This window comes from Equus asinus, chromosome 15, assembly GCF_041296235.1.
Source record: "Equus asinus isolate D_3611 breed Donkey chromosome 15, EquAss-T2T_v2, whole genome shotgun sequence".
NCBI lineage: Eukaryota > Metazoa > Chordata > Mammalia > Perissodactyla > Equidae > Equus > Equus asinus.
The window spans coordinates 9,986,713-10,010,000 of NC_091804.1; the positions used below are offsets into that span (position 1 = coordinate 9,986,713).

General features: G+C 37.3%; 1 protein-coding gene and 1 pseudogene across 6 annotated transcripts in view; one reads left to right on the forward strand and one right to left on the reverse strand.

The window, feature by feature from the left end:
- The window catches only part of MACROD2 (mono-ADP ribosylhydrolase 2), a 1,879,180-nt gene that overhangs the window by 1,261,645 nt on the left and 594,247 nt on the right, over positions 1-23,288 (reverse strand). For all 6 annotated transcript variants that reach the window (XM_070485547.1, XM_070485545.1, XM_070485546.1 and 3 more), the window contains exon 5: positions 5,289-5,405. In XM_070485547.1, the coding sequence (XP_070341648.1) occupies positions 5,289-5,405 (117 nt within the window). The remainder of the gene's footprint in view (positions 1-5,288; positions 5,406-23,288) is intronic.
- Positions 1,011-3,446, forward strand: LOC106842150 (dynein light chain 1, cytoplasmic-like; annotated as a pseudogene).

A 23,288-nucleotide genomic window follows, 5' to 3' on the forward strand; every position in this document is an offset into this window, starting at 1 on the left:
TTTCTTCACCTTTAGGAGAAGCTCCATTAAGAGTAAATTTCTTAGCTAAGACATTTTGGAATTAGTTCTATTTTAAAATGTGATTTAAAAAACACAATAGATAAATGACATTAATTTCATTGTTTCTTAGGAATGTTAACCACCAGTTATCAACCACTCTGCCATCTTTAACAATTAGTTCATTTGATAGATATTTCTCTAGCACACATTCTATACAAGGGACTGTTGGAAAGCTAGAAAGGAAAGTTTGTACATATAACAATAAAAAGTAGCATCTGAAAAATGCCCTTAGCGTGTAACATGAGGTGTTTTGGATTTTGAAGTAAAAGAAGGCATTTTTAGCTAAGCTGATAAGGGAAGACTTGTTTTATGGTAGAAGCGATACTTGAGATGAGTCTGGAAGACAGCTGGAAAGGATCAAGGAAAGAGCTTTCTAGATAGCCTCGACCACAAACTCCATCCACAGATATACCACTGTGAGCAATTCAGATCATATAAAGGGTTGTAAGTAGTTCAAGATATGGCGGTAAGTCATGGAAGGTCAAAAATAATCAGGCTAATAAGTCCGAGGAAAAACCCATTGAAGGATTTTGAGAGGAGTGGAGTTAGATTTCATTCGTTCATTCAACAGATATTGTTTGAATTTCTGTTAGCTGTCAAACATTTTTCTAAGCTGTATGTATACAATAATAAATGAAAAGGATGTAGAAAAAAATCTCTGACCTCATGTTGCTGGGGGAGACAGACAATAAATAAAATAAGTAAATGATACAGTGTGTTTGAAGGTTAAATGCTATAGATAAGCAATTATAAATAAAGCAGAGAAGCAATTATAAATAGATTGGTTAGGGTGACACTTGAGGTTACATTTGAATAAGGGTTTGAAGTAGGTGAGGGAGCAAACATGTAGGTATCTAGAATAGAATTCCACACAGAGGGAATGCCAATGCAAAGCCATTAAAGATCAGCACAGCAGCCTGTGCCAGCGAGGGAGAGAACAGAAGGAGATGATGTCAGAAAGGTACGGAGGGTCACATCATCTAGAGCCTTGTAGGTAATTATAAGGACTCTGGATTTAGGAATATTAATCTACCAGCACTGGGCAGAATGGATTGCAGGAGGGAAAGAAGTAGAAGTAGAAGCAACACACAAAAAACTATTTACCAGGCAAAAAGTTCTGAAACTATTCATTTGATCATTCATTCATTCATATTAGTTCAGCACATATTTAGGAGACACTATGCTAGATATCTAGATATTAACACTAGGAGCGTGACTGAGATGCATAAACGTCTCCCGTATGAAGCTGACCCTCTGGTAGAATGATGACAACATGAATAGAAACGTCCCATGTGTTGACAAGCTTCTAAAAATCTATTGGATTCCAAAATTGATTATGAATCCAAAAAACATCTGATATTGTAAAAGAGAAGGTCCCAAAAGCTCCCAGTATACAAACAGTCCTTTGTCTACTTCCTAAGTCATTTCCTTAGTCATAGCCTTAAATGAAATATTGGTCAATATGCTTCCCACTCTTGGGATTACTTTTGAAAAAAATGATGAGATATTCTAAGTCAAAAGAAATCATTTGAAACATCCAAGCAGTAAAGAATAAACTAAATCTCTGAGGCTTATCATTCCACCAATTATGATGAGTCACAGAATACAGACTACAAGTACAATCAATTCAAATACAAGTATTTATGAAAAGATTAATTTAGCAAGCATAAAAGGAGCAAAGACCAGTCCAAAATTACCAAGTTTGTCTGTAACCCAGACAATAGCATTTTCCAAACAAATTGCTGATGCCTGAAGATATTATCACTGGTGGCTGGATGACTGGCTTTGGTACCCTGACAATGATAAACCAGCTGTCACAGAGGACAGATAGGAACTAGTCTTTGCTGTCAAACTGTCATGGAATTATTAAATATGGAGGGGGAAAATGACCCAAACAGTATGTAATGAGCTCTCTTTTCATTCTCTCTCTACAAAAGCACATCTGTGGATTGTTAACGACTCTGAAATGGATGAACCAAATTGATGAGAAAGAAAAACATCTCTCAGGGATAGAAAAATGGAGAACAAACACACACACAATATGTATAAAATATAATTTAAATATAAGGGCTTGTAAAATCCTAAAAGTGCCAAAACAAATGTAAGCTCTTCTTACTTATTTTTGTATTGCTTTCCTTGCTTTTACATTTTTAATATAAATCATTAATCTTTCTAAATATAGAGAAATACCAACATTTATCCACAAACAGCTCGTGTGACTTTGTGACTTTCATGAGGTGGCACCACCATTTCAGTCTGGTATTTCTATTCTGTTGGATGATTTTTTACTAGATGTGCCCTGTGGGCTGCATGCAAGGACCTGAATGTGTGTCAGGCTCTCAGTATCTCAGCTCATACAGATTCTGTACTAAGTCCTGTGGATTGACTTTCCATGTCTAAAGTCTTTGTCCCACAAAGACTCACTTGCCCCAGGATGCCCAGGAAAGCCACACCTTAGCTCGAAGATATGACTCAATCATGGAATTCCTCAAGCACAGGAACTGGTATTATTGATCTTTTGTACCTCAGTGCCTGGTATTGTATGTCTTTAATATGTCGAAACTAAGCTGAATGGCATTCAAAGGAAGCTTATACAGAGGGATGTCAAACAAGAATAAGCACATTAAACAAAATTACCCTGGTGTCAATCCATACACTAGAGCCATCATTTTATATGGTCATATTTAGTGATTCTGAGACTGTTTTCAGAAATCTGAGAGGTGAAGAATGTTTGATTTGTGTTTTAATACATGAGACAGAAAGTAGTGAGTCAATAGGAGACTAGGCATTATTCCTTGGTTTAAGGACAGATACAAGACTGAAAATAACCAATAATCTGCTTGTTCTCAGAGTAGTATCTGTTAGCTATATCACAAATGTAGTATGGTGTTAAAAAAGAAGAATGACAAGATGCCCTATGGCTTTGGTAGCAACGGTTACCCGCCAGAGGGTCTGAGCCTTGCCAGCCCCTCCTCTAGGAGACCTTTGCAGTAGGCCAGCCTTGGCTCCATGGTAACCATGTGCAATGGAAAGGCAGAAAGGCTGTGATAAAAAATGCCAACATGGCAGAGGAGATGCAACAGGACTTGGTAGGGTGTGCTACTCAGGTGTTTGAGAAATATAGCATAAAGAAGGACATTCTGCCCCATATTAAGAAGGAGTCTGACAATCAGTACAACCCCACCTGGCACTGAATCATGGGGAGGAATTTTGGTAGATATAAGACACATGAAAGCAAACATTTCTACCTGGGACAAGTGGCCATTCTTCTGTTCAAATCTGGTTAAAAGCATGGACTGTGCCACACACCCAGTAATCCACCCAAAAACAAGGACTGCAGCCTAAATTCCAAATACCAGAGACAGAAATCTTCAACCTTGCCTAAGGGAACACCTCAATCTTTGAACCTTTATTGTGTTGTTTTGTACAGGGCATACTCTGTACTAATTTGCTGCAGTTATAAAACAATTAGCAAAACAGCTTACAGTTGTATTTATTTTCTATTCCATATCTCTCTGCCCCATGTTTTTTCTCCTCAAAATCCATTCTTTTAAAAAAAAATACATCTGTTGGAGAAGTGTGTTAACTATGATTTGTTCAAATAATCTACTGTTGAAGACAGCCTATCATTTGATCCTGACCAGGTTAGTGGGGAGGAGTCCTTGACCATTTCTGCGGAATATAAGACACTAGCTTATTCAACAGCCTTGCGTCTTTAATTCTCACCCATCCTGCAAGCTTTTTGAATGGAAGAATAATACTCAAAAGCGCATGTCAAGAAATGCATGACAGAGACACTTTTAGATTAAATCTTATTCCCAATCTGAAAAAAAAAAACCAAAAAACCAAAAAACAGAGAGTGACCAATATTTGTAAATATAGACCCATATAGTCCTGGAAAGGGAAATCACTTTTAATATTCAGGTTCTCTGAGTCAAAGGGAGAATTGCTCTAAATACTACTGTACACAAGGAGCTTTATTTGACATAAATATATATTCCAAGTGGGAGTGAGAGACCATTTGACACATGATTTGACTCTTTCACACAAGGTAAAAACATCAACAAAGAAAGAAAAATGAGAAGTCATTAAAGGAAAACTTAAATAGTATGTAGTTGATATATTTTCACTGGCAACCCACTGTGAGGAATATAGAATGCAGTATTATCATGTTTATAAAGAAAAATACCATTTTAATATATTACTATTTACTAAAAGTCCTCATATTTAAACACACTTCGAAGCAATCTTTAAAAGATAATACACTGTCTCTCCATTCACACATATACATGGAAAATTCATTCATACACAACCTGTCTATACAGAGCCCAAAGAGTATCCTACAGATTGTGTTGCAATTTTTTTAGTCACATTTTCTCCACTGTTAAAACAAAAACAAAACCAACTTCACTTTTACATAAAACGTATTCACAGACCCAGACAGTATCATGAGAAGCAGGTGAGTAGAATAAACAATTAATTGGTTTCCCAATTTCCAGATCAATGCACACCTCAATGGTGCAATGAAACCCTCTACCTTCACCCCCAAGGCCCTGAAGATTGTGTGATAAAAAGCCTGTTCCTTTAACTAGCTTCTCTCTTAGTATTTTTATTCCACACCACCCTACCCAGTTGGCTAAATGACTAAGCAACAAGGTCAATCAAATGCAATACTTCTCTCTATTCAAATATAATGGAAATTTTGACCATTCCACAATTAAAGAGCAAATACATTCTCACACTGACAACCACATTCCATTGGCTTTTCCTGAAAGCAAAGTGTGACAGATGCCTTGGCTGTAATTGCCAATCAGCCTTTACACGGCAGCTGAAAACACAATACATCACTTTGATCTCCTTTGCTCTAAACACATTCACAATCAAGAAACCTGAATAAGAAATAAGAAATTGCCATCATTTCCAGAAGCTGTCACTCTGTAGCACTTAAATATTATAATGTATATTTTGCTCATATTTTTATTTCTGTTTCAGAGACACTCTGTCAAAGATCTGAACAAAAATCACCTAGAGTTAAGCATCATACATATATATATATATATTTGGAGACATATTTTGAAGACACATTTTATTGCCATGTATAAAATCTTATTATAAGCGCATTTAATTAAATATCACTGCTATCATTTCCTTTTCCATTTATGCACTTGAGGAATAAAACAAGAGTGCTCATCTGATTCTGAAACAGTGTTCAAAAGAGTTGTACTCACATTTTGCAGGCAGGTCATAGCCACATGTGATTTTTGCATGTCCAGTATCACAGCCATTCAGGTTACGACATTCAGCTAGCAAACAGGGACCAGCTGCTCTGTGAATACAGCCATCCACTAAGGGAGAAAGAAAAAAGTTAGCCCATAATTGGTCTTTTGGAAATAAACACAAAACTCGAGATAGGAAGAGAAAAGAAACTCAATATTTTCCTCTTGGCGATCACCATAGCCCCATGGAAGAAAACCCATGGTGTCCAATCCCTCAAACACCGCGTTTCTCTCTCTCTCAGTCTCTCTCTCTCTCTGCGGATGTATGTGTGTGTTTGGTTTGTGTGCTGAGCAGAAGTAGAAGGATTATAGAAGTAATGTGATGCCAAATGCTAAACAACAGGTCCTCATGGGGTGGGGGAGTTCCCGATTTGTAGAATTTTCCAATTTCAATTCTGTAAATATCCCCACCATGTCCAGTTTCAAACTATCAACTTGATGTCATTAAACATAGGGTTGGGAAGAAACGTTAATAGTTCTATCTCCCGAGCTGGTAAGTGTTGCCTCCAACACACCACAGGTTATAGAAGAAAAAATGTTGAGAAGAAAGTGAGAAAGGCACTCTGGAACATTTGTACTCACCTCAAAACTGAAAGAGTAGAATTAAAGCTATCAAAACAAGAGCCAGACCTCTGAGTTCCTTCTCCCCACAACAGCATGACACAAATACAATTGTGTTTCTGCAGGGTATCTGCTAGGGCACTAGATGATGGACAAGCGTAGTTTAGGTCTTGATAAAGGCCCATAAGACCGCCCCTCCCTCACTTGACAGGGATTAAAACAGAACTGCTCCTGCTGCTGCTCTAGCTCTGCTATATGAACAGGCTATCTGCCCTTCACCAACCTCAGGTCCAAGCAGCTCTTGGGCCTGTCATCCTGCCCGCCCCACCCTCATGGCTGGCCTTTACAGTGAGAATCACCTTTTAAAAACACAAATCTGATGTCATTGGAAATTAAAACTGTATATGACTAGATTGGGGGTGAGTGGACAGGTGGAAGACCAAAAGATCATTATGCACAAAAATTAGGAAATTGAGAACTTGGGTTCTTAGTTCTTATTGAATGGGCCCTTTACAAGCAAATGCAAGATTGCAAAACAAAGGGTAAAGAGACAGAAAGAGAGAGTAATAGTAATCTGGGATGTGAAAACAGGCCAGGATATTAGCAGTCTGAAGAGCTCCTCTCTTTCCACAGTCCACAATACTGTGTAATTGATCACTGCTTTTTATTATTGCTACTATTATTATTTCCAGAGGAAGTTTTATATTAGACAGGAGATTGTCAGCGAGGAACATATAACTTATCTAACGACCAAGTGGCTTCTGCTACCACTGACTGACATGAAGACATCACTTTTGGCTGAACAAGTCTCAGACGGAAACAAGCTTGTCTGGGCTTTACTATACCATCATTTGCATAGCTGTAAAGTTTGAGAATGAATCTCGTCCTCAAAGACCTTCACAACAAAATGAACTCATTCTAGACTATTCTAGACTACAGTATTTCAGAAAACCTAGATTGAAATCCAGACTCTACCTTTACCAGCCATATGAAGCCCAAGCCCCTGTTTCCTTAGAAATCAGAACTAACAACGGCACTACCTCACATGGTTGCGCATGGACTTTGAATAACACAATGCGTGAAAGGCACCAATATAGTGCTTACTACAGTGTCATGTGCCCCATTAATGGTGGTTATCCCAAACTCCTTAAGTGGAAATTTTGTGTAAGTTTTAAAATGTTATTTTAAAACAATTTTTCTTATTCAAAAATGAAAAAAATAGAGAAGCAAGAAGAACATAAAAGCCATCATTTACTCCACCACCCAGAGAACTCTTCAACATTCTGATGCTCATTCTTTCACTCTTTATGCACACACACACTCATACATATAATTTTTCTCTTACAAAACAAGGTTAATAAATTTTGTTCGAACTCTTTCACCTAGCAATTTTACATTTTTGAATTTATTCTATGAAATAATTAACAGAAGTACAAAAGATAAAAGTAGGTACAAAGATGTCAAAGTTGTTTATAATAGTGAAAACTTGGCATTACTCTGATAAGTAGAGAGCTAGTTAAATAAATAAAAGTCCATCAATGCAATGGACTATTATGCAGCTGTTAAAAAGAATGTGCCAACTCCATGTAAATAGAGTCCTAAACATGAAAAGACTTCTAAGTGAAATGCCAGGATAAAAGAGTATATACAGTATAGTCCTAATTTTGTTTACCAAGTTATACATACACACTTATACACATGTATATATACACCCATGTAAATATATGTATGTATATACATGTATATGTGCTGGAAAGATATACATCAAAATATAAAAAGTAATTATGGGTTTGGAAACAGAGGGTGAGACTACGAGGGAAAAAATTAGGTTCTAATTTTTCTATGTTCAAAAAATTTTTTGCAAGAGCTTAAAGAAAAGTATTTTAAAGTAAACATTTTTTCTCGGCAAAGAGATAATTAGTTACTTAGTTTGAAGTGGATAACTAAAATAGGATTTGCTAGTGTACTTAGTCATATGCAGTCACATATTGTCTGCATTATTTAGATTACAGCCTAATGCAGTTTGTATGAATCTAATTCTCAAAATCTTCATGGTTATACCAGCATTCATGACTGCAATGGGGCAATGAAAGTCTAGCTGGAGAATTATTTAATAATAATGACTGCAGCTCAAATGTACTGAGTGCATCCATGTGCCAGGCACTATACTGAGGAAAACCGTATAATATAGATACTAATTTTATCATTTTCATTTTATAGGAGTTTAGAACAGGTTAATAACTTGCATACATTCACAAAATATTGGCAATATGATGCAAAACCCCAGATTTGTCTGATGTAGCAACTATGGTCTTAACCATTATAATTCACTGCCTTCAAGACTTGAATTCAGGCAGTCTTACCTCAATTCCTGCATGTGGCATGTTGAACCACTATATTACATTACTTTTTAATTTTCATCAATTCTACTTATGAGTTGTAATATACATACAATCAAATGCACAGGTTTTAAGTACAGCGTTGATGAATTTTAACAAATGTATACACTCGTAACATGATGTCAGTAAAGATACAAAACATTTCCATCAACCCAAAAAGTTCTCTTGTGCCCTTTCCATCCAATTTCCCTTCTCCCCACCCAGCAGGAGCTCGTTTTCTGATTTCAATCACTGCAGCTAAGTTTTGCCTCTTATATAACTTCAGACTTCATATAAGAGATTTGCGGCAGGGGAATAGCTTCTTTCACTCAGCATATTTTTGAAATTCATCTGTGTTGTTGCATGCATTAGTACTTCATTCCTTTTTATTCCTGAGTAATATTCCATTGTTGAACATACCATAATTTTTTTTATCCATTCATCTGTGAATGCACATTGGAGTATTTACAGTTTTTAGTTATTATGAATAAATCTTCACACTTACGCAAGTCCTTTTGTGGCTATATGTTTTCATTTCCATTAGACAAACATCGATGAGTAAAATTGCTGGGTTTTACTTTATAAAGAACTAACATACAGTTTTCCCAGGTAATTATACCAATTTACATATGCACCCAGCAACGTATGCATGAGAGTTACATTGTGGCAGTCCTTTGGTGGTGTCCGTCTTTTTAATTTCAGCAATTCTGGTGGATATAAAGGGGTCTCCTAATGTGATTTCAATTTACACTTCCCTGATGACTAATGATAATGTATCTTGCCAAGAGCTTGGTGGCCATCTATACATATTCTTTTTGGAAGTGACTGCTCATGTCTTTTGCTAATTTTTATTGTCTTTTTATTACTGAGTTGTGTTAAATCTGCTATTAGTTCCATCCAATTTTTAAAAAAACTTTGGGTATTTTATTCTTTCAGTTCTTGAGATTTTCATTTGGTTTTTTTCTTACAGTTTTCATGAAATTTCTCACGTCCTCACCCATTATATCCTTCTTTTCATGTAAATGCCTTAACATTTCACATAGTGATTTTAAAGTCCCTGTCTGCCAGTTCCAGTATATAGGTCAGCTATGAATCTGTTTATAGTGACTGATTTTTTGCATGACTCTGGGTCATATTTTCCTGTGTGGCTCCCCTCTCTGTGACTCTCTCCCTTCTGGGATCCTCATCTCAATTCCTAGTCTTACTGGCAAGGCTGAATTCAGTCTTTTGATTACTAAAGCCGATAAAACTATTGCTTTCTGTTTGAGCCCTACCAGCTACTTCTATTTGGGGTAGAGAGGGTCCTCAGGGTCAAAGCTATTTAAACACAAATCTCACCCAATGTGGTTTCCTTCTTTCAAAGGTTCCAGCCTGCTTTTAGTTGCTCTCTAGTGCCAATAAACACTTTCTGCTATTGCTTTGCTATTTTGTCAAGGATTTATAATTACTATTGGTGGGAAGGCTAATCTGACACAAGCTATTCTGTCATTATCAGAAGCTGGAAGTATACACATTTTTGATGGATTAAAACATGATCTCATGTTTTTTCAGAGCTCTATTTGTGGCCTGTAGAAGAAGTGTGTGAGAGGAAAAGGCAATGGTAATATCTCTTGTATAAATTCTGTGCTTAAAAGTATTGTTATGTCTTTGAAAGGAAAAAAAGGGATATCTCCATATGCACAAACTCAACATGAGTGTTTAAAATTCACTAATCTGTTGCCAATTCTTTTGCTAGACTTATTTTCCTAAAATGCAAATCTGATTTTATCACTTCCCTACTAGTAATGTTCGCTGTTCCCCATATATTAGAAAACTCTTAATTCCAAATTATAGTCTTTTGGACCTTTCACAAATGTGGTTACAACTTGCCCTCCCAACCTCACATTATCCCACTCTTTCTCTTCACATCTTCTGATCTAGACACACATAAATCCTCACCTTTCCCTCAACACACCATGACTTCTTTGCAAAGTACTCTGTACACAGGGTATCCAGCTACCCTTTTCTTTTCTGCCTAGCGAGGTCCTTCTCATTTTTCAACTTCATTTCAAGTTCAAATGTTTTCCCCTCTAAAAAACTACTCACAACCTTTAGAGGACAAAATAATGTCTCTTTATGTTCCCATAATATTTTGGTTTGTACTCTTATTTTCATATTTATAAACTGTTTTATAGTTATTACATAAACACAGAAGAATGTTTATCTGCTGAAAAGTCTGTCTCCTCCCTTCGTCTCTCAGCCCCTTGAGGGCACAGGAGGTGACTTATTCTTTTTTATATCCCCAGCTATCTTCATAACTGACTTGTTGTAGGTGCTTAGTTGAATTAAAGGCAATCAAATTTGTGAGGAAAAGTAGCATAGCTTTGTTTTTTAAAAAATAATATTGAGGAAGTGGTCAGGCTACTGTAAAGCCAAAGAATCAGATATTAAAAAGTAAAGTTAAATACATAGCCACAAGGTGGTAGTCACAAATCTAGTAACAAGTTTCCTTTTTTTTTTCCTGAGGAAGATTAACCCTGAGCTAACATCGACTGCCAATCCTCCTCGTTTTGCTGAGGAAGACTGGCCCTGCACTAACATCCATGCCCATCTTCCTCTACTTTATATGTGGGACGCCTACCACAGCATGGCTTGCCAAGCGGTGTCGTGTCCACACTGGGGATCCAAATCGGTGAGCCCAGGGCCGCCAAAGTGGAATGTGCACACTTAACTGCTGCACCACCAGGCCAGCCCCTTTTTTCTTTTCTTTTCTTTTTTTTTTTAGTAACAAGTTTCCATATTAAAAGTGTTAACAATTCACAGAATCTGAAAAGTCATCCACTTCCCTTAGGTCTGGTGCAGCCTTGAAGAAAACCTGCTCCTTTAGTTTCCCTGATGGTCAGGCTAAAAAGGCAGCAAGTTGATAGTGGCAAGAAATGAGATTCAACACAGTAGCACTTTGACCCTCTCTCTTACCCTCAATCCCAGGGTGGGAGGGGATGGAGGACCAAGCGTCAACACTCAGCCTAACACAGAATGTATTCAGTCTGATCCGAAATGTCTAACCCTAATTGCAATTGGAAAAAAAAAAAAATCAAAAGTCTGAAAGAGAAAGGAAAGTTGAAAACAATTTTCCAGAGACTAACAGGACTATCTATGCCTTTTATCCTACCAAAGAAATATATACTATAGGGAAAAAAAAGACAACTAAGCTCCATAAATAAATATGTTCTCCAAAGCCCATTTATTTTTCTTCCTGGGCACATGGCTGGACAGCACTTCTCAGCCTCCCTTGTAGTTATGTGGAGTCATGAGACTGAGCTCTGTTTAAAGGAGTGTGAGTGGAGTCATGAGACTGAGTTCTGATTAAAGGAGTTTGAGTATAAATGATGTAATTACTTCTATGTCCAATCCCTAAAAATCCTGCACACAGTCTTCCACATGATCTTTCACTGTCTGCAGGCTGAAAGCAGAGGATCCGGTGCAGGACTCCAATGCCCCAGGAGATAGTAAAGCACAAAAAGGAAAGTGCCTGAATCCCTAAATGACTGTGTGGAAGAAAGCTCCACAGGACCTCTACTTCCCGCACTGGACGGTGAATCAAGTGATAGATAAAGCCACTGAGATTTCAGGATGATTGTGACAGCAGTTTGTCTTGACTAATACATTTACTTCTGTTGTAAATACTATAATGGTGATTTTCATCCAGCTTGATTATTGCTATTTTTTGAACTTTTATGCAAAATATTCAGTTTTTACTACTAGAATGAATATATCATCTGGGCCAAATTCATTCCCTTAGGTATGCCTCAGAGTCCACGATCATGCTAGATTGTGAGGACTCAGTGACCAGCAAAGCCAGCCTATCTTATTCATTCAAATATCTTTTCCTCCTACTTTGTGATTGAAAATGGACTAATAGAAGGTAAGGGCCAAGGACTGCCTAGAAACTGCCTCTGGTATGGTCAGCTAGTAATGGAGTGATCACTGAGGTCACTCATGGGGCTGCTCTTCATCACGGCTAAGGGAAGTCTGGCTGAAGCTTCATCCAAAGACCAGGCGTTCTGTTGTACTTACACACCTGTCATTTACCATCCTGACAAGGACAAAATGCTTGCAGGCATTTTGATTAACTAAGATGATTAACTAAGGCACGGGCCTTTGACTCCCAGCATATTTCTTCCAGTTATCTAACAAAGGCTAAATTCAGAAGATTTCAGCCTGTTAATTAGGCCATCTTATTTAGGTTTCCTTACACTATAGCCTAGAGAATTAGACTGTCTGAGGGTAGGGTAGAAAGATGGGTTTCTGCTGTGCTTGGGGAAATTGTGTTTCACTTTTGTCAATATCACCTTGGGGTTTAGAGTTTGAGAATGTTTTTTATAGGATAGTCTTATCCTACTATTTAAATAGCTAAAATAAAGACAAAAGAGATGGGACATGAAACCATATCAATTTTTCTGACATAAGACTTATTTTATCCCACAGATTCCAAGCTGTCTCTCTGGTATTCCTCAGGTAAAGCTCCTCACTTTATAAACAAATGAACGATTGATCCTGAAAACAAGAAAGAAAAAGCAAGCCACAAAGCACTGACCAGGAATCCATCAGACACCATGGCAGTGAAGAGCTAGCAAAAACAGAACCAGGAAAGAGTTCTGAATGCACGTTGTGAAAAACACTAAAAGCACCATTTAGTGAAATCCAGTTATTTTAGAAACTGGCCCTATGAGGTCTCTTCCTTGTCTTACAAAGACAATTTTATAAACAGTTTTTAGCAAGGGGGATTTTGAAGTTCTTAGAACTGCACATATTCATTTAATCTTCTTTGGTAAATAAAAGGCAGTAACTTAATCTAAAAGCAGCCACACAAATCATATTAGCCTGAAAAATAAGAGGCTCTGTCATTGAATATACCTCTTAGAAGCCCAAGAGGATACAACAGCGTTCTTTCCAAATCAAATCAACATAAATTTATAAAACAACTACCTTGTACAAAGCATTCTTCAAAAAGCTGTGAGGGAATCAAATAATGATAATAATATGTCACATCTTTTGAAGATTTTCTGTGTGGCTTCTGGTGTGCTAAGTGACTTGTAAGCTTTCACCTTATAAAAAGCAGTGTTGCAAAGTGGAAAGAGGATCCTCCTGGAGTCAGAGGCAGAGGTTTGAGTCCTAGTGCCACCATTTTAGCTTACGATGCTTTTATTTTTCTCATTTGTAAAATGGGGACCCTCATAGGACCTCTATTCAAAATTAAGGGTGTTTGTGAATAAATTAGTTATCACATGGCACGTACTTTAACTAATGCCTGGCATGCAGCACATATGCAATAAATGCTGGTTATGCTATTACATTTAATCATTATGAGAATTTTTAACAGGTAGGATCTATTAGGATGACTACCTAACAAGTAAGAAATAGAAGGTAAGGAATTGATGCAAGATCATGTAGAAGCTGTGGTCAGAGCCCATGTTTGCCTGAACTGAAAGTCTGTGTTCTTAATCCCTACTCTCTAATAACGCAGAGTATAAACCATGGTCCCTTTCCTTGGAAATGAAGAAAATAGGACAGAAGGGCTCAGAACCATGTTTTCACTAAAATAAAAAATAATCAACAATGTACAAAATATATTAGTATGGAACATACATCTTTTAATAGATCAACAAACCTTTTGGGAATATATCACAAGTTAATGTGTTACATTTTTTAAAGCCCTTTGACAAAATTGCCACATATTTAATTCTCAAAACAATTGTGTCAGGTGGTCTTGGGCTTTATTACTTTTCCCGTTTTATAGCTGAAGAAACTCAACAAGAATAGATGTCTAAGGTCATCTGCCTGTTAAGTAGCTGATATGAGTTCAAGTTTATGGCTTTCAAGGTGTGGTAAATATCACCTGGGGAGCCTGATAAAAATGTGGATTCCAAGACCTAACTCCAAATCTACAGAATCAGTCTCTCAGGCAGTGGGACTCTAGATCCTGCGTATAATAATCTCCACAGATAATACAGATGCACACTGCAAATTGAGAACTTGGAGAATCACTCCTCCAGACTATCTTGCTTTCTTAGCAAAGTTCCAGAGAGGAGCAAGTAGATGAGTCTGTGGTGAGTAATCTGAGCTTTCACTGGATACACAAAATCATGAGTCCTGGCTCTTATGAATCAGAAAATCTCTTGAAATTTAATTAACGCCATGTTCTCATCTTCCCTCCACTCATCCTAATCGAATATCCAAAGAGTCTCTGCCCCTAAAAGTTTGCATTTAAAGCTGGTAATATTAACTGGAACTAGAACTGAACTCCAGTTGCACGTAAGATTTTGATTAAATACTGCTTCACTCAAAGACAGATGTGGTAATCATGAAATGCCATGGGCTTGAAGAGGTCCTTGGTGCATGGTCTCCAAGGTAAGGCCACAAGATATCATTATGGGGGATGGAAGAATATATTCAAACTTTTATTAATATTTACGAAGTTCAAGTTTACTGACATTTAACATATACATTGACAGTAGTACTTGTATACTATTTATAAGTAAACATACACATACATATGGGTGCACACTCAAAAAATTTGTACTGAAAGAGCTGCACAGTTGAAAAAACTTGGAGTCAACAGATGTGGTGATTAAGAGTGCTCTAGAAGCAAACTGCCAGTCTCTGTCACTGAGAGTTTCTGCATCTATATAACGGGTATAATATTAGTACCTACCTTGTAGGATTTTTATGAGAATTGAATGAGGTAACATTTGTACAGTGCTTAGCTTATGCAGTGTCTGTATAAGTACTCAAAGAATCCTAGTGTGGTAGATCTTTCTACCACAGCAATTGCTGCACAGAATATTGCAGCAATTATCCCTGGCTCTGTGTCCATGTCCTTGGCAATGTGACTCTACAGCTTCTCCCATCAAGAGATGGAATCTGTTTCACCATCCCATTAACCTAGGCTGATCTTACAACTTCCTTTAGCCAACAGAATGAGGCAGAAGTGACTCTGTGACAGTCCTAGTCCTAAGCCTCAAGAGGCCTTTCATGCTTCTGCTTACTCTCTTGGGACCCTGCTCAGCTCCCATGTGAACAAGTCCAGGCCAGCATGCCGAAGGATAAGAGAGCATGTGGAACAGAGATAAGCTACCTTAGCTGAGGCCATCCGAGACTAGCCAGCACTCAACTTTCCTTGCAACTGATCACAAACACATGAGGGAGCTCAGCAAAGATGAGAAGAACTGTCTAGTATATGGTGAACCCATAGAATTATGAGTTATATAAATAGTTATTGTTTTAAGACACTAAACTTTGGGAGTGGTTTGTTACACAGAAGAGATAACTGAAATACTTAGCCATCATCATCAGAAATGATACAAAGCAATAATTCACTCTCAAGTGAAGACACAAGGTAACAAGGTTAAATAGCTGTCCTAAACTCTTGGGGAAGAAAGACAATATAGCTAAAGTCATCAGGTCGAAAGTTGTTTCCAGTAGAGGTCACATATAGCCTGCATGAAAGATTTATGTGCCAGGTACTGAATAACACCAGTGTTCCCTCTCGGGAAGAGAAGAAATATCTGTGAGAAAATACAACACAATGACAAGGAGATCCACATCTTGAAGCTTCACAGATCCAAGGAATTCACCTATTTGAAACAACCTTGGGCTGGCTTAAAAATTAACTTCTGTTCTGAATCTCTTGATCTTGCTGGTCAATTTGATGATGAGATTTGGGTTGTGATCCTAGCAGAGGATGATACATGTAATAGAATAAACATTTACACATTTCTTAGCTCAGGAATCTGCAGCAATTTGCAGCTATGGGTCACATACCTAGCTTTCCTCATCTCTAATCCAAAAGCCTAGAGATTGATCTTTAAAAATCAAGAGACACTTTCATCTCCTAGAATCAAAGATCTAACTAATTGTGCTTATGTTAAAAAAAAAAAGAGATTTTTGTTTCTCTTGTTGAATTTGAATTACCAAGTAAGGAAAACAGTGCTTCTCAGAAATAATTACAATAGAATTCCCAAAATTTTTCTCAGAAAAAATATGAATCAATGACCTCTATCTCATCCTTAGTTTTGAGAGAAAGTAAAGTTGATTGAAATCCTGATCAGATTATGATAAAGATATATTTAGTTGATGTTAACTTCATGGAAAAAAAAATTATTTTAAGATCTAACCTATGCATTTTCTTTCACATATCTATGCTCTCTAAAAAAAAAAAAAAATCCTTAACCAAAGAAAATGTCATGGTGACATAAATTACTGATTGCCTACCAACTACCAGTTCTCATTTTCCCTACTTACAGAATCCCTATATTGACTGGGGTGGCTATATGCCCAACTAACAATCTATACTTGCCAGCAGCTAATTCAAAGGTGAAAAAGATATGAGTAACCAATTTATTATTATTATTATTATTATTTGGCTTTCCCATTCTTCTGCCTTCCTGCATGAGGCTAAAACCTCATGGTCAGACTTCAGTAGCGATCTGGTGAGTTTGACCATAAAGGCTACATTCTGGTATGGTAGAAAGAAGAGCTGGTAGGTGCCTGAATCTCTAATGGCATCTGTGGAGGTTTCACATTAGCCTTGAACTGCTTCTCATTCAATGAAAGAAAACATATTTTATTAATAAGCATATGTCTTATGTAAGCCACTATCTGGGGTGGGGATGGGGCTTCTGTAACTTGGAGACTAAAGTCATTTTAAAATGTTGTAGGTGTATATTTTAATGTAGCTGAGACATGTTCCTTGAAATTCTAGGTAAGGAACTTCCCTTTGATCATTATAAAAGTATTAATCACTGGGAAATTCTGAGCTGACAAAACATGGGAAAGGGAACAACACAGTAGGCCACACTCTCAAGAGTTCACTGGGGGGGCCAGGGCAATGGCAGCTAGAAGAACCTAGAATGTGCCAGTCTGGCAGCCATGTGACCTTCAGATGGCTCATATTTCATCAGCTCTCAGGAGGGAGGGATATGTCCATGAGTAATAAGACTGGATTTACTAAGGGGAGATGCTACTAAAGAATCTGGAGAAGAGTGTGAGGATCATATTTCTCTGAAGTCCACAGAGACAGTCTGAATGAGGGGTAAATTTGCCATCAGAGATGACAGTGATTTTCCAGAAAATGATGTATTAGCTGGTGCCTCAACAGCTCAGTAAGACAGCCTTTTTTGGTAAATGTGGGAAGTTTGCTTGGGAAGAAAAAATACGTAACTCAATTTTTATTCAAGGGTAAACACATTCCTCCTCCCAAGCATAAACCCTCCTCACGGAAATGTGAAAAGGCAGGTTCTAACCCTATATCCCTTGGAAGAATAATTCCTCAAAATAATCTTCAAATCTGATGTTAATAGGGTCTAAGCATTAATGGAAATTTTGACCTTAAGTAAAGAATAAATAATAACTGTATTCTCAGAGCAGCCATAATAGACCTGCTTCTAGAGTGGGACTTTGCCTCGGTGAAAGGCATAGATTGTGCCCTTGTTTCTGGGGAAGTCTTCTGAATAGAGACCAGGTCACACAGAGACACAGGGGGAGGGAGACTGCTCCCTTTCCAAGAAATGAGAAGTGAGTCAACTTAAATACTTCCTCTTTCATCAGAAACTTCTCAGTGGCTTCCCAGCCAAGTTCAGAACTAGGGGTGACGTAGGTCAATATTAACAGGTGCCTCTGAGACAACCTCATTTGTTTCATCAGAAAATGAGACCTACAGAGAAAGGTAATCTCTCCTCAAGGAATTCAGCTTTTAAACTTCAATCGTGTTATAGAATCTCTTCTCCTCATTTTCTTTCTACGAAGAAGCGAATATGTCATTTTGTGGTTCATACTCCCACCTGTTTCAAGAAATGCTAATGGTTTTGGGTGAGATGATAAAGGATTAGAAATCTTCAGACCAGAAAAAGAAATCTCTCTGAACTTTCACCTGGGCGTCTAAAGGAAAATGACAAAAGTCTGTGAGTACGTATTCGCAAAAATATAAAATTTTGACACACACAAAAGAGAATCTTTGTTTCGGCAAACTCTTTGCCACTCACTCTGCTTGAGTTTGAAAAGGACTAATGACTCAGCGTATCTGTAGGTCTGGGGAGGAGATCAACAAGCAGCCCTTCTCTCCAAAGTCCACACATGACGAAGGCATTTACTGCTCCAATCCAAACACTGGCTTTCTCTTCTTCCATTACCTACTTTCAAAAGGAGCTTGGAGGGGTAATTTTACGTGAAGAAAAAACTTAGAGGCAAAAAACGTTTTGGTCATTCTGTCAAGCAGTAAAATTATTCTCTTTCTGACTTTTTTCTGATTAAAGAAAAACTTGACTTCACGTAAAGACTATGTTTCAGAAAAGGTTCTTTTTTCCTGTATTTCATATCTGACTCTTTTTGTTTTTTTTGTGGGAAAAAAAATCTACGCAATCAAGCTTATGGTAGTTTATAATTTCGATGAAATTTCCTTATTACTTTCCAGTAAAAAGTCCAATACATGTGCCTGCATGGATGAAATTTTTGCCTTAAAATTCTAAACTCTCATGGAAATATTTTAGTAAAAAAATTCGCAAAGAGAATAAAAAGCACAATATATCAAAACAGAGCTGAGCATAAAAAAAAATTTAACCCAAACTGGTAAGAGAACAGAATAAATAGTGTCATGTGATTTCTGTAACTAAAGTTGCATTTCAATGTACTCATCTAAAATATTTCAAAATAAATAGTGTTGAGATGATTTTTTTTCAGGGAATGTTTCTACTCAGGAAAGAAGAAAGAATTTTAGAATTATTTCTTTGGGGAATGAAAGTAGCAATTTGCCAAGTGGAACCTACAGGAGGGTCCTGGTACTAATCAGACCTGCAGTGGACATTCGGTCCCCACGTCTCGGGCCTATGTTGTTTTAATGTCAGTTGAGTCCTGCACCTCCAGACCCTCACAGGCTGCAAGGCTGCTGCCAAAGGAAAATACATCTCCAGAAGTAAATGGAGCAAACCTTTCCATCTGCTTCCCTTTTTCCAATGCAGGCCAGGTCACCAGGTCCAAAGCACCTGTTTTATGGCCTTTTCTACACAAACTCTCTCTAAATCTATTTGTTCCCTGTCTGAGACACTGGGAGTTTCTCCCCAGAACGGCAGCTGAATGTGAAGAAAACTTCACAAAATTTTCGGCTAGAGAAGGGCCTATTTGGTGAGAACTTTCGATTCACATACTCACCCATTAAAAATCAAAAATCTATGGCAGAACAAGTGGTGGTGGCTGTTGGGGAGGGGTAAATGGGTTCCTCTGTGCCAATAAAGAAAGTTTTGTCTGTTCTTCAACTTCATAGAAAAGAGACTTCAGAGAAGATACAGCCATGGCTTGGATAGTCCTGCAGCTCCTCAAAATGTCTATTTTCTCTTTCCCCAGCAGATCCATTTTGCCCCATCTAAAATGCTTGTGGGAGAAGTTAAAATAAGCCACATGTGCTTTCCTCCACAAAGGAGCCCTATATTTAACATAGCAAATGCATCCAACACCTCAAACGGTTTTGAAGAAAGCTGTGCTTATTATGTGGGCTTATGAAACAAAAAGTACAAACTTTCTCATCCTGGAAAAATATGCAATGAAATTTACAGCCAAAATAAGGAAGCTGTGCATAATGTAACACTTGGCAAGAATTTTAATCAGTGGATTGGCAAGGCTAGATGCAATACTTCAGCTCCTTTCAGACATGTCTGAGCTTCCTTAATTTGAATACCACACACCGGGTCTGGGGAGAACATTTAGGAGCCATTATGCTTTCTGCAGGAGTGCTGAAGAGCGATACAAGCTAACTGAGAAGGGAACATCATTGATGTGATAACAGCTTCAACCTCAGGGAATGAACGATGGCAAGAGATAGACACACTGTTATTGTAGAGCAAAGCAACACAGATTTACATTGTGATAAGGCATTCCAGCCACTTTACTTTAAGCAGGTAAAGATGCTTCCAGGTATCAGGCTGACTCAGTTTTGCCCTAAAGAACACAATCTTGGACCTTGTCAGAGGATTGTTGTTTTCTCAATTAGAAAACAATGGAACTATCCAGTAGCCCTCAATTCCTGAGCAGCCCGACAGCAGTTCAAACAAGTTGAAAGTCAGGTCACATAATGTGGACCCAAAACTGACCATCACAGAAAGAGTTATAATGTGATGAAAAGCTCTGGGGAACCTATTAAATCCACCATTCCTGTCAGGATGAAACAGGAGCAATCCTGCCTCTGCAGGCTATGATTTTTAAAGAGCCCACTAAGAAAACATTTTATCCTTCCGCCATCCACACAAGACTCTAGTAATTACTATCAGTATATCACATGAAATCTCAGGAACTGAAATGTTAAGAAGACTCAAAAGTCAAATGGTAGAGACGTAAATTATACAGTGTTTGGACTTAACTGCATCACTTGCATGGAATATTTTTCTTTACTAAATTATTTTAAAATATTTAAATATCCTTAAGTTTGCAAATGTAGCAAAGTCTGGAAACATAAGATGTTGTTTGAAAATATTCTTCAATGACTCAGTTCTATGGAAGGTAATGAAGGATGGGGAAGACAATTTGCTCTGCTGCACAGGAATCCAAGGTCAAAGGACACAAAAAGTCTCCAACTCTTTGTAAACTTTCCTGCTAATAATGTTCTCAAAAATTAATTTAGAAATATGATCTCTTTAGAGAAAATATCGATTATTTTTATGCTATCGTATTTCTTTGCTAAGTAATAAAGAATTTATATACATCATACATATCTGGAGAAAGTTATTATTTGGGGGTTTAACCTATTTTAAGTTCTGTGAAACCAGAAATTAATGTGAATGCAGTTTGGGACATGATTGCTTCATCAATCTTAGCAGTGCATTTTTGGTTCTTAACTCTCAATGAGAGAAGCAGAAAGTTGAGGACTTCGCAGAGCCATGAAACCACACCTCATGGACTGTGTTCACAGCCTGTTTTAATTCTGGCCCTGTAGAAAAGGAATCTAGGTTTTGTAAAAAGGACATTTAAGAAGGCATATCTCCTTTTAGCAAATACTATAATGATAATTTCGATAGTTTCTGTCAAAAATGAATATTGGAACTGATAAAAAAAAAAAAAAAACTTTATTACCAGAGGGCTGAAGAAAATGGTGCTTCCAAATTCATATGCAGTGCATGGTACCTCATAATCCAGGGAGAATACAAATGGAGGTGTTTTTGAATGGGGAGATAAAAGCGCCCAAGAGAATTTGACGACCAGGCCCAATAGCTGTGGGAGAAAATAAAATTCAAAGGACGGATATATATATAAGTTAATTATGCTAGGAAAGATGGCTTGAGGAAAAAAAATCTAATAACTAATTTAGGAGCATGAAAATTATTTCAGTATGATTGAAATTAGGTAAGAATGGCTTGACAATTAAACAAAAGAAAACCATGAGACTTAAGTAATATAAAATCAGCATTCGTAATAGCTGTGGGAACTAGGCATTTCCAACTAAGGAGAAAGCAAAAGAAAAATACAACCAATCAGAAAGAGTACAGAAAAAAGGAGATAATTACTACTTTTATATGTTTATTTCTTTATTGAAGTAATGCTTAAAAATGTAATTCATTAGGTCAGGGCTTAGCATCCTTTTATTTTTTGAATCATTTCTAATTCTTTGTAAACCTTCTACCTCCCCCACTTCCTTCATCCATACTACAATGAAAAGAAAAGAAAATTAAAGTGCTCCTGAAGTCTTAACTGCTAATTCCTCCCTAACTCTTCAACCAGTTAATTCTGGTCACTAATAGCAGTAAAATGCTATTATATAAATTACTGTTCTGTTACCTCATTTATTCTCTTTTTTATTTAACAAAGCCTCTCTAGGAACATACCATATGCCAGGTACCACTGAGCAGTGTGGATAGAAATATAAAGAAAAACAGCCTGTAACAAAATGGCATGAGAGTTACATATCATAATTAAGATACCTAGCAAAGTTCTTTGCCTTTATATCAGAGGAGTTTTCAGTGCTTCTCCATTCTACTGCAGTCAGCAAAATCTGCTGTCTAGTTGAAATCCTAATGCTTTCCTTATGTTACTTCTCTCAGCCATGCAAGTATCCATTTGTTACCCCTCCGACTTTGGGCAAGTTTTGTGAAACAAGGCACAGGCTCCAGAGTCAGATAGGATGGGCAAATTTATGGTGCACTACCACTATTTGTGATGCTAGGTGAGCTGCTTAGCCCTTTTGAGCCTGTTTCCTTATTTGCAAAATGAAAAGAATTCTTATCCTTGAGAGTGCTTTGGAGATTAGCTTGGATCAAGAATGTAAGGCACTCAGGACATGGTAAATGCTCATTGAATTGTGGGTGTTGTGATTATCGGTAGCTTTATCATTTTATCTAATATAAGGGATGCTCTTGACTGGTTTTGGTTTAGATGGGAATCTAAAGGGTCAAGAGCTGGCCTCAGTCCCAAGTCAGGATAACACATCTTACAGGTATTCCAACTGTACGGTAGGCAGGGAAATCTTGCATTCAAAACTAGACTGTTGATAACAATCTACAAAAGTTCTAAAGCAAATCTTGCAATGTTGTTATATGCCTAACCAAAAAGAAAGAAAGCAATGGTTATTATACAAGCAAAGATGATTTTCCTTTCAAGGAGGATGCCATGTTCCTAATCCAGCCTTCTGAAAAAGTTGTCCTGTGAAATTATTTCACATTCCTTTCAACCCACTCAAAGCACATAAGGGTTTAGTGAAACATGGGTCTTGTAAATATGCCTGAATGTCAGGATTTTGGCTGTAACACTGGAACTAGGAAGGACTCCAGTTGTATCTTTCTGTGCTCTTCTTGATTTATGAGCCAGAACCCTGGTATTTGATGCACATGTGAGAAAAACACAATGTTTTCTTTTTTTATCTATTGTGATTTTTGTGAAATTAACAATTATCTAATTCCCATCCTGAGTAATGGAAAAGGAGAATTTAGAAAGTAAAAATGTATTGTTCAACAGTGAAAAAAAGGACAATACTATATGCAATAAAGCATCTTAATTA